Here is a 16,457-nt window from a genome sequence, read left to right as displayed (position 1 = left end):
ATGGTCCATGCTTGCTGGATTATGTGATGTAAGTACATTTGTTGTCTTGATATAATTTGTAGCACTTCTTTGATATAATTTGTTTGTATACAGTTCAAAAGTTAAATCATGTGCTCATCCCAATTAAGAGGTTAGAGGGAACCATGTAGTTAATTTGAAAAGTATTCAATTTGTACTGTAATTGAAATTTTCCTATTTTAAGCTGAGTATAAATTTGCTTACTAGATAAAAACTGTCATTGACCCTCAATATATAAATACAGAAATCTAGCTGGGCGTGGTGGCACATGCCTTTAATTCCAGCACTCAGGAGGCAGAGGCAGGCGGATTTCTGAGTTCAAGGCCAGCCTGGTCTACAAAGTGAGTTCGAGGACAGCCCGGGCTATACAGAGAAATCCTGTCTCAATAAACCAAAAAATAAATAAATACAGAAATAAGTACAGAAATCTGAGACATTTTTACCTTTTATTTGGGAGTAATTGATAATAGGAGAGTCAAAAATTTGAGAATAATATCTACTACATTAATGTCCTAAGTTTGGTTACCATTCTCCCAAACATTTTCCTACTTGTTTATTTAGACTTGACTACTAAGACCTTTTGTTTCTTTGAGCTCCCCACCCCCAACCCATCCTTAGGACCGGGTTTCTCCTTGTATATATATCCCTTGCTGCCTTAGAATTTTGTTGACCAGGCTGGCTTTGAACCCAGAAGTCTACCTACGTGTCCCTGGCTGCTGATTTGATTTCTTATAGATAATAGATCTTGGTTTTGATGGATTCTTCTAATTGTATAGATGGAAAATATTTTAGGAAATTTTTGTTACAGTGTTTGTGGTGTGTACTATATAGCAGTTGATGACTGGGTTTGTACTAAACATCTATGGACTTATTTGGAGGGGTACACATATTCTGTGTGTAGGTGTTTGTATTTTGTGACTGAGTATGTATGTGTGTGGATGTATATGTGTGCCCTGTGCATGGTGGAAGCCAAAAGCCAAAGTGGGGCATTATTCCTCTGGAGTGGCCCACTGCATTTCTCATTTGAGACAAAGTCTATGTATCCTGGCTGGCCTAGAATTTAATTTATAAAGAACTTATCTCATAGAGATCTTTCCTCTGTCTCCTGGGTGTTGGGAAAAAGCCGTACACAGCTATGCTATGCTTGGTCCATTTTGATTTTTGATGCAGGATCTTTCACTGGGATCTAGCACTTATGTTTAGGTAGGCAGGCTGGCCAGCAAGATTCAGGCAGGAATCTGTCCATCTGTTTGTTGAGCTCTGGGTGTACACGTGCGTACCTCTGTGCCCAGCTTTTTGTGTGGGTCTGGCGATTGCACTGAGTTCCTTGTGCTTGCTCAGCACACATTTTACTAACTGAGTTGTTTCTGTGGCTTCATACAGACTCCTTTTTGTTGTTCATTGAAAAACAGAGTATATCAACTACTAGCATGTATGCTAGCAATTATATGTATATAATTAAAAGTGCTTTAAAGTATACAAGAGGATTGTGCATACATATATTATGCATTCTCTATGTCATTTTGTATAAAGACTTTGGTGTTACAGATTTTATTATCAGGGTGTCTTAGTTGATAGTATAATTTTAATTTGTTTTACTATTTTATTGCTGATTACTGTGTGGATATAAGTGGAATAAAAAGTAACAAACATTGGGAATTTGCAAGATTTTCATAATGAGAGATTCATTTCATAAGGCTCTTCTTCCTTTGGTGATACCATACCCTCTATGAGATTCTCTTAGTCAGTACTGTGATCTCTCCCTTGACGTGCTCCCAAAACTTTATGTTTGGTTCCCAATAAGAGGGATAAAGAGAAGGGGTGTGAGGGGTTTTGTTTTGTTTTTGTTTGGTGTTGTTTGTTTGTTGTTTGTTTTTTAATGAAGTAATTTGAGATACATCTGAGAGTGCTTTTCATATTTTGGAACTTTTAGGATCCAAATCCAGCTGATATTACCTCCTTCACAGCTTTCTGATTTATTGTCCACTAAGTACTAGCTGTAGGAATCTTTTTAAAAATAAACACCTAAGGTCAGCCTTTAACAAAAGTTCCTAATGGTACATCTGTGCAATTAGGATAACATCTGAAATTATGGACCCATGTGCCTTTTTTAAATGTCATTTCCTGTCAGATATGACCTGTAAATTGCTTTCGTAAAGTAACAGAGGCTTTCTTTGGTTTCTGTCAAATTTTCCTACCTGTGGACTTGGTACTTGCTCCCTCCCTTTGTCTCTTTACACACCTAACTTGAACATTCAGAGCCTGATCTAAGAGGTCATCTCTCATCAACAGAGCCCAGGTAGCTGACTTATCGTTAGCTTATCTCTTTCTTGTATTATCATTAGTGTTGATTATCAACTTGTCAGGATTTGGAATCATCTCCAAGCACACCTGTGAGGGATTATTCATTCTTTGGTCTTGATGATAAGGGATATTATCTTGATAGGTTAATTAAAGTGGGGAAATTTGCTCACTATGGATGGATGATCTCATTTCATTGGCTAAGATTCTAGACTGACTTTCTGTCTGGTTCCTGATCATGGATGGTGTATGACCAGCTACATCTAGCTCCTGCTACCTTGACCTCCCCACCATAGTCGAGTATATCTTAAAACTGTGAGCCAGAATTAAGTTTCTCTGTTGGGGTGTTTATCACAGCCAAGGAAAGTAACTGAGATGTTTGTTTCTCAATCATTTGTTTGTATCATCTCTCTGTGTAAAAACCAGAGATCTTCCTGTGCCTTGTAGGAAGGATTATAATATTTAATTATAAATATTAGTTGAATAAATAAGGGGATTTCATAGGTTTTGGAAAGATATTTCTTTTTTTGATTTGTTTTGTTTGTTTTTGTTATTTGGCTTGGTTTGGTTTGGTTTGGTTTTTTGAGACAGGGTTTCTCTGTGTAGACCAGGCTGGCCTTGAACTCAGAAATCTGCCTGTCTCTGCCTCCAAAGCGCTGGGATTAAAGGCATGCATCACCACTGCCCAGCTGGAAATATATTTCTTAACTTTTGATCTCATCAGGACTCCAAAGCGCTGGGATTAAAGGCATGCATCACCACTGCCCAGCTGGAAATATATTTCTTAACTTCTGATCTCATCAGGACTCTTCATTTGGGAATTTCCTAAAGTCTTTCTACAGATGTGTTTGTTTGTTTTCCTTCACAGAACTGTGAGAAGCTGGGTGAGCTGCTGTTATGTGAGGCTCAGTGCTGTGGGGCTTTCCACTTGGAGTGCCTTGGCCTCACCGAGATGCCTCGAGGGAAATTTATCTGCAATGAGTGTCACACAGGTAAAGTAGATAGAGTCTGCCTCCTAACAATTGGAATTTTAAGGATTTTAGGGAAAAGATGTATTGAAGATGACACTTCTGATAAGAGTGAGCTTGTTGCATGTGTAGATGTGGGTACTGTGAGATCCCAACCCTCAGAAAATGTTACTTGACTAATAGAATAGTATGAAGCAGTTCAAAGAGATATATTGGATATATATTATTGAGTATTTAAATTATAGTGTGATCAGTGTTAAGGCAATAACAAATGAAAATATTAATTGTGGTTTTAAAAAAGAAATTAATGTGGCAGATTGGCCTTAGTGGTACATGTCTATAAACCCAGCAATTGGAAGGTGACTGCACAATTGAGAGTTTGAGGACAACCTGACCCACGAATCAAATTATAGGCCAGCACTAGCTATACATAAAGATTGTTTAAAACAAACTACAACTGCCTAGGAAAGGGGATTGAGTGTGGAAGAGTTGGATGAGGGAGGTGAATGTGATGAAAACATTCTCAAACCTCTCTAGAACTAGTAAAGGTTAAAAATAAAATTATTTAGAGAAAGAATATTTGAGAGACTTATGGTTGGGACAAAACATGGAAATGATCTCCTAAGAGCAGCATAGAAAACAGCAAAGCAATCAGGCCTGACAGTCTAGGTCTTCCACTGTATACCTCTGGAATTCTCAATGCTCAAATGGCTGCAGTATGAGGAGCTAGTGATGGAGATACAGCCAAGATGCGTGATCAGCAGAAACAGGTGTGACAGACAGTAAGGGTGCTGTGCAGTGAAAGGAGCCTTTTTATCTTGCATTGTGAAGGTGTTTGACTAACAGTAAAGAGCGTTGCACCGCACCGCCCTGGGCTGAAGAGAACACATGTCGTCTTTTTGAGAAGGTTTTAACTTGATGAAATTGGGGCAATAGCTGAAACAGGTATTTGAGAGTCAAGGGGGCAATCATTTGGGTGTGAATAAAGACTTAGTGTAGGGGCTGGCAAGATGGCTCCAGGATAAAGCACTTGACCCAAACACTCATTACCTATTTGGTTCCTGGGACCTATGTATTAGAAGGAGAAAACTGACTTCCATAGATATGCCATTGCATGCTCACACACAGAAAAGAGAATAAATAATGTTAAAAATAGTAAAAACTGGGGCTGGTGAGATGGCTCAGTGGGTAAGAGCACCCGACTGCTCTTCCAAAGGTCCGGAGATCAAACCCCAGCAACCACATGGTGGCTAACAACCATCCGTAATGTAATGAGATCTGACTCCCTCTTCTGGTGTGTCTGAAGACAGCTACAGTGTACTTACATATAATCAATAAATAAATCTTTTTAAAAAAAATAGTAAAAACTTAGAGAATTGCATCACCCTAATCTTCAAAAAGACAATGCAATTTGTGCAAATAATTCATATTTGCCTTGCTATCTTTATCATTCAAAAATGGTAGCTGAATAAACTGACCTCAAGGTAAAGCTGTTCCTGTTTTATTTTGAAAATAAAAGTTTGTTTTTTTTTTTAATTTAAATGAGGGGGAGAGTTGCATATATATTACATAGTACGTAGTCATTCCTGTGTGGCTCAAGAGTGGTAATGGCTTTGAGACTGATCTGTATTAAATAGTGTATCAGGAGAGCATCTTTCTTCCCTTCTCATTCTTTTCCACGCTCACCCCATTACTCACACCATAGCCCCAGCTTGCTTTTAACTCCTGACACTCCTCCTGCCCTGGCTCCTGAGTGTTGAGTCTGGAGGTACGAGCTGCCATACCTGTCCAGCTATTCTTAAAATACTTTAAGTATAATATATAATAGTGCACAGTGTGGTAGCACATGCTGTAATCAGGAAGTTTATGAAATTACAGCCTGTATGGGCTTGCATCTTGGAATCCTTTGATCCTTTTTGTTTTTTTTTAACACAGGGTTTCTCTTTATAACCCTGGAGTAGACCAGGCTGGCCTGGATCTCAAGAGAGCTGCCTGCCTCTGCCTCCTAAGTTTTGAGATTAAAGGCATGGGCTACCACACCCAGCAAGATCCTTTTTAATGTGTCTTATATCTCTGAGTATGATTTTCTTTTGTTAGTCTTAATTTTTTTTTTTTTTATGCTTATGCCTGGTGCATGAGTAGACTAAAAAGAAAATGTCAGCCGGGCGTGGTGGCGCACGCCTTTATTTCCAGCACTCTGGAGGCAGAGGCTGGTGGATTTCTGAGTTGGAGACCAGTCTGGTCTACAAAGTGAGTTCCAGGACAGCCAGGGCTACACAGAGAGAAACTCTGTCTCCAAAAACAAAACAAAACAAACAAAAAAAGATGTCAGATTGACTGGAATAGGGACTTAAATAGGGACAGTTTTGAGCGTCATACGGATGCTGAGAATTAAAACTTCGGCCCTCTGGGAAGGTTACTGGTATTCTTAACTGCTGAGCCAGCTCTCCAATTCCATGAGATACTGTTTTTTAAAAAGGGATAGGGTGGGGTAGAAATTGGCAAGATGACTCAAACCTAAATAAATATAGTTAACTGTCTCAGAGCCTCAAGACCTGGTGCTCAGGACCCAAGGGATGGAAGGAAAGAACTGACTCCTACAGGTTCTCCTCTGGCCTCTACCAAACTCTGTCGATGATGATGGTGTTTGTTCTAGGTGAGGTAGAACACTCAGAAGGCAGAGGTGGGTGGATATCTGAGTTTGAGGCCATCCTGGTCTCCATAGCTAGTTCCAGGCCAGTCAGAATCATGTAGTGAGACCCTGTATCAAAAAGATGAAGTATGGGCTGGTGAGATGGCTCAGTGGGTAAGAGCACCTGATTGCTCTTCCCGAAGGTCCAGAGTTCAAATCCCAGCAACCACATGGTGGCTCACAACCATCTGTAATGAGATCTGACTCCCTCTTCTGATGTGTCTGAAGACAGCTACAGTGTACTTACATATAATAAATAAATAAATCTTAAAAAAAAACGATGAAGTATACAGTTTGATATTTGTGTTGTGATATTTGTTTTTATACATATATGTCCAAGAAATCATAATTTAGCATAATTACTGACTACCTGTATTGTTGCTTATATCATATAGTTCATTATTCTAATCTCAGAAAACACTTTTCCATTATTGAATAGTGTTTTATTGTAGGTATTTACTACTTTTGTTTATCTATTCATGTATTGAGAGACATTTGGGTGTTTATGGTTTGGGCTTTTTTATTTTTAAAGATTTATTTAGTTCTTATGTATACAGTATTCTGCCTTCATGTATGTCCATGTATGCTGAAAGAGGGTACCAGATAACATTATAGAGAGATGGTTATGAGCCATGATGTGGTTTCTGGGAATAGAACTCAGGACCTATGGGTAGAAGAGGTCTTAACCTCTGAGCCATCTTTCCAGCTCCAAGCTTACTGTCTTTACCCTTGGATGGATAAATACCCGAGTACAATATGTAAATTATGGTATAGCTCTGACTCCCTAGAAACTGCCAAGAGTTGGCATTCTTGTATTCTCTTCTATGTTGTCTTAGGCCTTCATTCTTCATCAGTGGTCAATATCTTCCATTTTATTGTGCTGATAGTGTATAGCTGTCTCCTTGTTTAATTTGCACTTATTGTTAAAGATGGGCATCTTCTCTGTGTGCCTGTTTGCCACCTTCTGTTCAAGCCATTGAAGCAGTGGAGTTAGGCTTTTCAAAGTGTTCTCCCCGTTTATGGCTTAAGTCTTTATTTTGTTGTGATTTTTAAACGGGTCTTACATCGTGTAGCTTTACACTGTGTAGTTGAGTATGACCTTGAGCCTTTTGACCCTCCTGTGTCTACTTTTTGAATGCCAGGATTGTATGTGTATATCACCATACTTAGCTATGACTCACAATATTTTAATGAAAAAAATATACATTTTTTTTAAATTTTTTAATCTTTTTTAGGATTCATGTGTATTTGTGGTTATGTGTCATGTCTGTGCAGATGCTCTTAGAGATCAGTCTCATGACTGGTACTGCAGACACCTAGGAGCTGCTCGGAGTGGGTACAGAGAGAGAAGCCAGGGCTTTTGGAAGAGCAGCAGTTGCTTTTAACTGCTGACCATCACTTCAGCTCCATGCCTCCATGTTAAAAATTATTAATTAACACATAATTAGTGCACATGTATACGGGCTACAGTCTGCTGGTTTTACATGTTATCTGGGTGATGAGTTTAGGGTAATGAGCATATCTATCCCTTTAAACATTCATCATTTCCTTGTTGTGAGAGCATTTGAATTCCCCTCATTTGGCTCTTTTTAAAATTTCAGATTAAAAATAAAACTTGTGATTACCCTGCTGTGTAACAGAGCATTTATTCTTTCCAATTATACCTTTATATTTTGTTGACCAACTTCATCCCAGTTCTCCAAAATCTCTGTAAATGCTGGTAAATCCTCTACTTTTTTTAGAGGTACAGTTTTTTAATTTTTATTTTCTATATTATTACATATATTATGTATGTGGTACTGTGTATGTAGGTCTGAGGACAGTTTTGTAGAACCTGTGCATCCTGGGGATCAAACTCATCCCATTAGCCTGACACAGCAAGCAGTGTTGCTGACTGAACCACAATACATAAATTAAATATTAGGACACAGAAAGAACTAAACCATGATTTTTGCCACAAAACAGCTTCAAATATTCAGAACCAGTTGGTGTTCATTTCTTCTTATAATCTCAAAACTCAGGGGACAGAGCAGACAGGAGTCTCAGAAAGTTTGAGACTGACCTGGATACCTTGACTTAGACACATATTTAAATAATCTAAGAAAAACACTTGATTTAAATTCCTGTATTTGGTTGGTCTTTCTATTGTTTTCATTTGTGGATTGGTGGAGTCTTGAGATAGGTTCTCACTGTGTAGCTTTGGCTGGCCTTAAACTCTGTAGACCGGGCTCTGTTAGAATTCCTCAGATGCTGCTGCCCTTGCCTCCCAAGTGCTCGGAGTAAAGATGTGCTGTTTGGTTCCAGTTTTAATTGTTTTGTTTTTTGTGGTGTGTGATTTGAGGAAGACATTCTGTTTCGACCTTAACCTCCACTTATAAACATGTACACACATAAAGAATCTACAAGCGCTCATTGAGTTTCAGTCATTACTGAAGTCTTCTAACAGAATCTTAAAAAGAAACTGCAGTATGTTCTCAAGAGTTATAACTCCTGTGTCCATTTTCAGATTTTTCTATTTGTCTCAGATATTTAGAACAAAAAGTGACTGTGATTGTTTTAATGTAGACTTCTCTGAGAAGGATAAGAGCTGTGCTGGGCATTTAATTCTAGTGCTTGAGATGCACAGAGGTAAGCAGATCGCTTGAGTTCAGCTCTCAGAATTCCTCAGAAATCTTCACAGAGAATTAATTAACTATGTTTGGTCTGGAGGCATGTCTGTAGGAGATTGCCTTAAGTTAATTAAATTGATTACCAGACTAAAAGTGGATATCACTATTCCCTGTATTTGACTGCTGGACCATTTAAAGAAACACTCAAATGTAGGCACACATGCGATCCGTATCTACTCCAAACTAGATGGCACTTTGACTGCAGTGGTAGACCATAATCTGAAATTGTAAGCTAAAATAAACCCTATCTTTTATAACTTGCTTTGTTAGGAAATTTTGTCACACAAACCAGAAATAAAACTAAGATACTACTTGAGGTTTTTTTGTGGGTGCTTGTAGAAGTGAGGTCAGTCCTTTTCAGCGACACATTTTACTTTTTTGGTTTTGTTTTGAGGCAGGGTCTCTCTATGCAGTCTTGGCTGTCTTGAGACTTGCTCTATAGACCATGCTAAACCTCAGATTTACCTGTCTGCCTTCTGACTGCTGAGATTAAAGGTGTATAAAGCTATGTTTGAAGTTCGTTTTTGTTTATTTGTTTTTCAAGACAAGAGTCTGTCTCTAGCCTTGTAGACCCGGCTGACCTTGACCTTAGAGGTCCACCTGCCTCTGCCTGCCTCCCAAGTACTGGGTTTAAAGGTATAGGCCACCATTGCCTGGCTAGCACATTTTTAAACCAGTCTTTCTCTATAGGACCTGGGGCTCGCTAGCCTAGGCTAGCTGACCTTCAGATTCCAGGGGTACTTCTTTCCCTGCCTCCATCATGCTTGGATCATAGTGTCATGTCACCGCACCTCTCTTTTTAGATGAGTGCTTTGGATTGAACTCAGATCCTTTCCCAAAACAAAGGTATCTCTTTATAGCACTTACGTCAGCCTACAAAGCCAGGTGTGGTAGAGTATGCCTGCAATCCCAGCACTTGGAAAGTGAAGGCAAAAAAATTAAGAGTTGAAGGTTCTTTCTTCTTTCTTTCTTTCTCTCTCTCTCTCTCTCTCTCTCTCTCTCTCTCTCTCTCTCTCTCTCTCTCTCTCTCTCTCTCTTTCTTTCTTTCTTTCTTTCTTTCTTTCTTTCTTTCTTTCTTAAGATTTATGTATTATACATAAGAACACTGTAGCTGTTTTCAGATGCACCAGAAGAGGGCATCAGATCTTATTACAGGTGAATTGCAACTCAGGACCTTTGGAAGAACAGTCAGTGTGCTTACCCACTGTACTGGCTATTTTTGTGTCAACTTGACACAGCTGGAGTTATCACAGAGAAAGGAGCTTCAGTTGAGGAAATGCCTCCATGAGATCCAACTGTAAGGCATTTTCTCAATTAGTGATCAAGGGGGAAAGGCCCCTTGTGGGTGGGACCATTCCTGGGCTGGTAGTCTTGGGTTCTATAAGAGAGTAGGCTGAGCAAGCCAGGGGAGGCAAGCCAGTAAAGAACATCCCTCCATGGCTTCTGTATCAGCTCCTGCTCCCTGACCTGTCTGAGTTCCAGTCCTGACTTCCTTTGGTGATGAACAGCAGCATGGAAGTGTAAGCCTAATAAACCCTTTCCTCCCCAACTTGCTTCTTGGTCATGATGTTTGTGCAGGAATAGAAACCCTGACTAAGACACCCACTGAGCTATCTCACCAGCCCTGAAGGTTATTTTCTATTAAATAGTAAATTGTAGGCCAATCTGATGACTCTGTCTCAGGGAGGGAGGGAGAGAAGGAAGGACAGGGGGGGAGGTGGGGAGGTGTGCCTATTATGTACAGTTTTAGTATTTTATCTCTTACTTGGCATTTGTAGTCCTCATCTTGCCGTGTTTTCGCTTGTTTGGTTGGTTGGTTTTGGGTTTTTTTGGTCATTTATTTGCTGAAGCTTTGACTGTCCTGTTGAGTTTTCTACCCTCTAAATTTGATTGGTTGCATGTTTAATATGTTCCTTTAACTGGTTCCTCTGTTTTCTGTCTTCAAAAAATTTATTGTGGACTGGCGAGATGGCTTAGCAGTTAAAAGCACTGACTGGTCTTCCAGAGGTCCTGAGTCCAATCCCCAGCAACCACATGGTGGCTCACAACCATCTGTAATGGGATCCGATGCTCTCTTCTGGTGTGACAGTGACTGTATATTCACACATATAAAATTTTTAAATTTATTCATTCGTTCAGTGCATACATGTGCCACAATCCCTGTATGGAAGTCAAGAGAACAATTTTGTGGGTGTTAATTCTCTACTATATAAGTCATCAGGATAGAGAAACACTTATGCCTACTGGGACCTCTAGGCATCTGCTTGTTTCCTGTATCTCCTACGATATAGTTGCATCTAGAGCCTGGGCTTGACGAAAATTGTTTCTTTTTTAATAGGAATGCTTGGTAGATGGTATACTAGACATCCTGTTACGTCATACCAATAAGCATGTATCTGATCAGATTGTGCACTTATAAAGTAGGGTACTAAAGTTGTTCATTTGTTAGGGTTAGATTTTTCAGTTTGGTAAGTTTTATAAAGCTCTTCACTAACACATAATGCCTAGATTGGGATAGCGTCTTGTAAAAGTACTAATTTGTTGCCTTTTCTTTTTCCCAGGAATCCATACCTGTTTTGTATGTAAGCAGAGTGGAGAAGATGTGAAAAGGTGCCTTCTACCCTTATGTGGGAAATTTTACCATGAAGAGTGTGTCCAGAAGTACCCACCGACTGTCACACAGAACAAGGGCTTCAGGTGCCCCCTCCACATCTGTATAACCTGCCATGCTGCTAATCCAGCCAATGTATCTGCTTCTAAAGGTATGGATTATATATATATATCAATCTATTTCTAAGACTTGAGTTAATTTGGCAGGAGTTATTTTCCAGTGCAGTCTGGAAAATTTCTTCATAGCCTCAGGTAAAGTAACAAGGCTTTGGCCTAGGGAGTGATGAATTCTGTCTTAGCATGTGGTATACTATGGAGTTTCCAGCTGGCAATTTAAAATAGTACAGTATCATAGGATTTCGTTTGAAGACAACTCCTATTCAGTGCCTTTTGTATCTTGTTTAAATTGTTGCTACTGTAGAGATTGGTTCAAGAAGGTTGACGCTCGTTTTAGATGCTGCAATATATTAGTAGGTCCATGTGGAGAACAGCCCCACAAGAGTCTTCAGCCCAGTGCCCATCATCTCATTCCTTTTGATTTGGACTTATTCCTGGTGTTACAGTATTTGAGGCAATTGTCTTGTCTCCTTGCTGAGGCACCTGCATTTATAGTTGTACATTCTGACTCCTACTGAGGACTAGCGCAGAGCTCCCCTCTTTCTCTCTCTCTCTCTCTCTCTCTCTCTCTCTCTCTCTCTCTCTCTCTCTCTCTCTCTCTCTCTCTCTCTCTCGTTTTTCGAGGCAGGGTTTTTCTCTGTGTAGTCCTGGCTGTCCTGGAACTCACTCTGTAGACCAGGCTGGCCTCGAACTCAGAAATCCACCTGCCTCTGCGTTCCAAGTGCTGGGATTAAAGGCGTGCGCCACCACCGTCTGACTCCCCTCTTACTCTTAATAGTGGTTACATGTTTAAGAGCCATATTTTTAAGTGGTCCTTTTATTTGCTGACAATTTCTCCTTGCTGGCAAATAGACTTGCATAATGCACTTTGTTTTCATATGTAATTTTTTACATTTGCTCTTCCCCCATTTCCCTGCTTTCCATAAATGTAGGTCGTCTGATGCGCTGTGTCCGCTGTCCTGTGGCATACCATGCTAATGACTTTTGTCTTGCTGCTGGTTCAAAAATCCTTGCATCTAATAGTATCATCTGCCCTAATCACTTCACCCCGAGGCGGGGCTGCCGAAATCATGAGCATGTTAATGTCAGCTGGTGTTTTGTGTGTTCAGAAGGTAAGATATGACTTCTGATTTGAGTGGTTTCAAAGGGATTGTGCGGTGTTTATATCTGATGTGACTATATGCACACCTTAGAGTAGCTGGTTCTCCTTCTACCATGTGGGTCCTGAATATCAAGCTCAGGCCATCAGACTTCCCTCATTTCGCTGACCCTCAAATAAGGTCTCTCAGTCAACCTGTTTTGGCTAGCCTGCTGCACTATTAAATCCTGGGGTCTGCTTGTCTCAGCTAGCCAGTGCTAGGATTACAGGCTGGCCTTTTTCTTGGGTACTAGAGATCCTGACTTTAGTTATCAGGCTTATGTAGGAAGCCCATTACAACCAACTGATTTACTTCTCCAGTTTCTCGAGTATCCTTGGTGATTTATAATATATGGGGCTGGGAATATAAGTCATTGTTATAGTGCTCGCCTGGCATGCCCGGATTTGATTTCATGTGAATTGGTGTCACGGTATACACATACTCATGTCCATATATCATATGAATGCAGTACCAGAAGAAACCAGAAGGTGTCAGATCCCTTGGAACTATAGTTAAAGAAGGTTGGTAGTAAATGTGGTTGCTAGGGAACAAAACCCTGGTCCTTTGCAAGAGCTTTGAACCACTGAGCCTTCTTTCTGAAGAAAACTTTTCTTATTTTATATATGTATATTGTATGACAGGGTCTGTGTATAGGTTTGGCTATCCTGGAACTCACTTTGTAGACCAGACTAACCTTGAACTCACAGAAATCCACATGCTTCAGCCTCCAGAGTGTCTCTATTAAAGTCTTGCATCACCATGCCCAGACTGAACAAAGTTTCTAGAACAAAATAGAAAAACAAAAGCATGGCCTATGAGAGAAGTTCTGTACTACATAAAAGTTAAAACCAAGTCCAAAGATCACCTAAAGTGTTCTCAGTGTGCTAAGTCTATAACCATGCTTTATTTAAACAGTTTTAATAAGTCTGTGATGGCAAATGGAGACTATTGTAAGTTATGAACAAAGAACGCAGATATCATTCAATAGCGGTGCCAGATACCATGCTTAGAAGTGCTTCCTCTGATGTGACGCCCCTGTGGCAACAAAGCAAAATAGTTAAGATAACTATTGGTGAAACTGTGAAGTTCTGAAAAGTTAGGGTTGGGGGGACAACAAACTATTTGTGTAATTGGTATGGGTGGTTTGTTACCTTAGTTCTCAGGAGTGTGACTGTTATTTATAAAATGTTGCTGGTAAGGAAATTAGATCTCAACAAGCAAAGTGAAGTCTTGAAGTAATATGGTATAGGAGCTTAAAGCTCCCTCCTGTCACCAACTGAAACTTGTACTTTAAAGTTGCAACCACATATCCATGATAACCTGAGTTCAGATTCTCTTGCTCATGTAAAAAGCAAAGCACATTCCTATAGTATAACATTGTCAGGTCAGAGACAGGCAGATACTTGAGTTCATGGCTAGGAAGCCAGCCTAGCAGAATTGATGCGCTCCCGGTTCAATGAGAGACCCTGTCACAAAAAAATAAGGTCAAGAGTGATGAAGGAAAACATCCAGCACCAACCTCTAACCTCCATATGCATGTAAACCACAGCGTGTACATTACATACACAAAACTTCATTTTGCTTTTTTTATACTCTGGCCATAAACAGTTGTAGAACGAAAGGAAAATGTTATACCTGTGCATTTTCTTTCTTTTTCTTTTTCTTTTCTTTTTGGTTTTTTGAGACAGGGTTTCTCTGTATAGCCCTGGCTGTCCTGGAACTCACTGTAGACCTGGCTGGCCTCGAACTCAGAAATCCACCTTCCTCTGCCTCCCAAGTGCTGGGACTAAAGTTGTTTGCCACCACTGCCTGATACCTGTGCATTTTCATCTCATCACTCTATCTGAAAACCTGATTGAACTGGGAGATCAGGGATGTTAGAGCAGGTCAGGTCTCTTGTTGCACAAAAGTCCTTCTGCACGTATTACTATGTAAACCTTTACTAGGGTTGGCTAGAAGCTGAGCAAAGCCATTACTCCTGGGACTTGTGGTCTCAATGCCAGGTGTTTTATTCCTATAGGAGGCAGCCTTCTGTGCTGTGATTCTTGCCCTGCTGCTTTTCATCGAGAATGCCTAAATATTGATATCCCTGAAGGAAATTGGTACTGCAATGACTGTAAGGCAGGCAAAAAGCCACACTACAGGGAGATTGTCTGGGTAAAAGTTGGTCGCTACAGGTGAGTAAGCATGACACAGGGTAACACACTTTCTTTCATCATCTTCTAATTCTTGTGTTCTCATAGATAATTACCTTTTAAAATGCTCTTCATGTTTCGGCATAGTAATCCCCACCCCAACCAAATTTTTCTCTATAACAAAAAATTAGATGACTTTTAGCTCTAGGAATAATATGTATGATGTAGCGAATTCTTTACTGATGTCAAGTAAGTCCATGATATCATAAACAAGACACATTGTTAACATTTCAAAGTACTTACTTGCACTCTCCACCAAATATTTGTCCATAGTTTCTACTCAGTTGTTCCTTCTGCTTTTGTTTTATATACAATACTGGAACAACAATATGAACTAACGAGTACCCCCAGAGCTTGTGTCTCTAGCTGCATATTGTAGCAGGAGATGGACTAGTCAGCCATCATTGGGAAGAGAGGCCCCTAGGTCTTGCAAACTTTATATGCCCCAGTACAGGGGAACGCCAGGGCCAAGAAGTGGAAGTGGGTGGGTAGGGGATCAGGGCAGGGGGAGGGTATAGGGAACTTTCGGGATAGCATTTGAAATGTAAATAATGAAAATATCTAATAAAATTTTAAAATAGAAAAGAAAAAAGAAATACACAATACAAAATGTAGTTTTCTTTGTTTGATTCTAAACAAGATTTTATTATGTAGCCATGGCTGGCCTCAGACTTACAGATCTGCATGCCCGATACCAGGCATTACCCAGCCACCATGAATAAGTTCACCCTGTAACAAGGACACACGGTGGTTATATAGTTTACAACTTTCTAGAAGAGAAGCTGTGTCTGGTTGTGCACCCTGTATTCCCAGCACCTGGGAGCCTAAGGCAAGAGGGTCACAAGTTAATGGCCAGTTCTGGCTTTAGAGCAAGACCCTAGATTAAAACAAGCAAAACATGTTGTCTAAAGAAAAGTTTGAAGTTAGTGTCACACATAAATGATAGATGTTTATGGATAGAAATATTAATTAGCTTGGTTGGATAATTACTGGGAGTTCTTCTTTAGTTTTTGTTTTTGCTTTTGAGTAAGGGCCTTAATTATGTAACCCTGGCTGTCATCAAACTTGATGTATAAACCAGGCAGGCCTGAAACTGACAGATCCACTTGCCTCTGCCTCCTGGGTTTAAGAGTATGCGTGACCAAGCCCAGGTGGAAGATTTTCCTTTCAAGTCCCAAATTGTCTATGTCTAATACACTACCGTTAATGCCTGTGATATTGAGCATTCTTGTTTCCCCCACATTTTCATTTCTCTTGTTTTAATTAGGTTTTTTTGGGGGGGTTGTTTTGTTTTGTTTGTTTTTTGTTTCTTCGGTTTTTTTTTTTTTTTCGAGACAGGGTTTCTCTGTGTAGCCCTGGCTGTCCTGGAACTCACTCTGTAGACCAGGCTTGCCTTGAACTCAGAAATCCACCTGCCTCTGCCTCCCAAGTGCTGGGATTAAAGGAGTGCGCCACCACGCCTGGCTCTCAATTAGTTTTTATAAATTTAATTGTGTGTGTGGATATGTGCATGTGAGTACAAAAGCCCTTTGAGAGCAGAAATATGGAATCTTGTGGAGCTGACTAGCCATGGTTGTGGTGGAGCCCCATGCTATGGTTTTAGGAATGGAACAAAGTCCTGTAGAGCAATAGCTCATGCTCTTAGCACTGCGCTATCTCCAGTCACCACTGTCAGATGTTCATCTCATAAATATTTGTGTTCCATAATTATTTCCTTAAGGTAAAATAGTAATTCTAAGACATTACTT

General features: G+C 40.0%; 1 protein-coding gene across 9 annotated transcripts in view; it reads left to right on the top strand.

Annotated features, from left to right (window-relative positions):
• The window catches only part of Nsd1 (nuclear receptor binding SET domain protein 1), a 110,277-nt gene that overhangs the window by 70,802 nt on the left and 23,018 nt on the right, over nt 1-16,457 (top strand). For 8 of the 9 annotated variants that reach the window (XM_085831053.1, XM_021180996.3, XM_029468506.2 and 5 more), the window contains 4 exons: nt 3,188-3,311; nt 11,210-11,410; nt 12,308-12,487; nt 14,535-14,691. In XM_085831053.1, coding sequence (XP_085687179.1) covers nt 3,188-3,311; nt 11,210-11,410; nt 12,308-12,487; nt 14,535-14,691 — 662 coding nt within the window. Of the gene's footprint in view, nt 1-3,187; nt 3,312-11,209; nt 11,411-12,307; nt 12,488-14,534; nt 14,696-16,457 lie in introns of those variants that run through there. The other variant, XM_085831054.1, reaches the window with a different exon arrangement.

Source organism: Mus caroli, unplaced genomic scaffold, assembly GCF_978045245.1.
Source record: "Mus caroli unplaced genomic scaffold, Mus_caroli_1 scaffold_15, whole genome shotgun sequence".
NCBI classification, from domain to species: domain Eukaryota; kingdom Metazoa; phylum Chordata; class Mammalia; order Rodentia; family Muridae; genus Mus; species Mus caroli.
The sequence above is the reverse complement of the archived record's forward strand: the minus strand, read 5'-3'. Positions and strand labels throughout refer to the sequence as shown.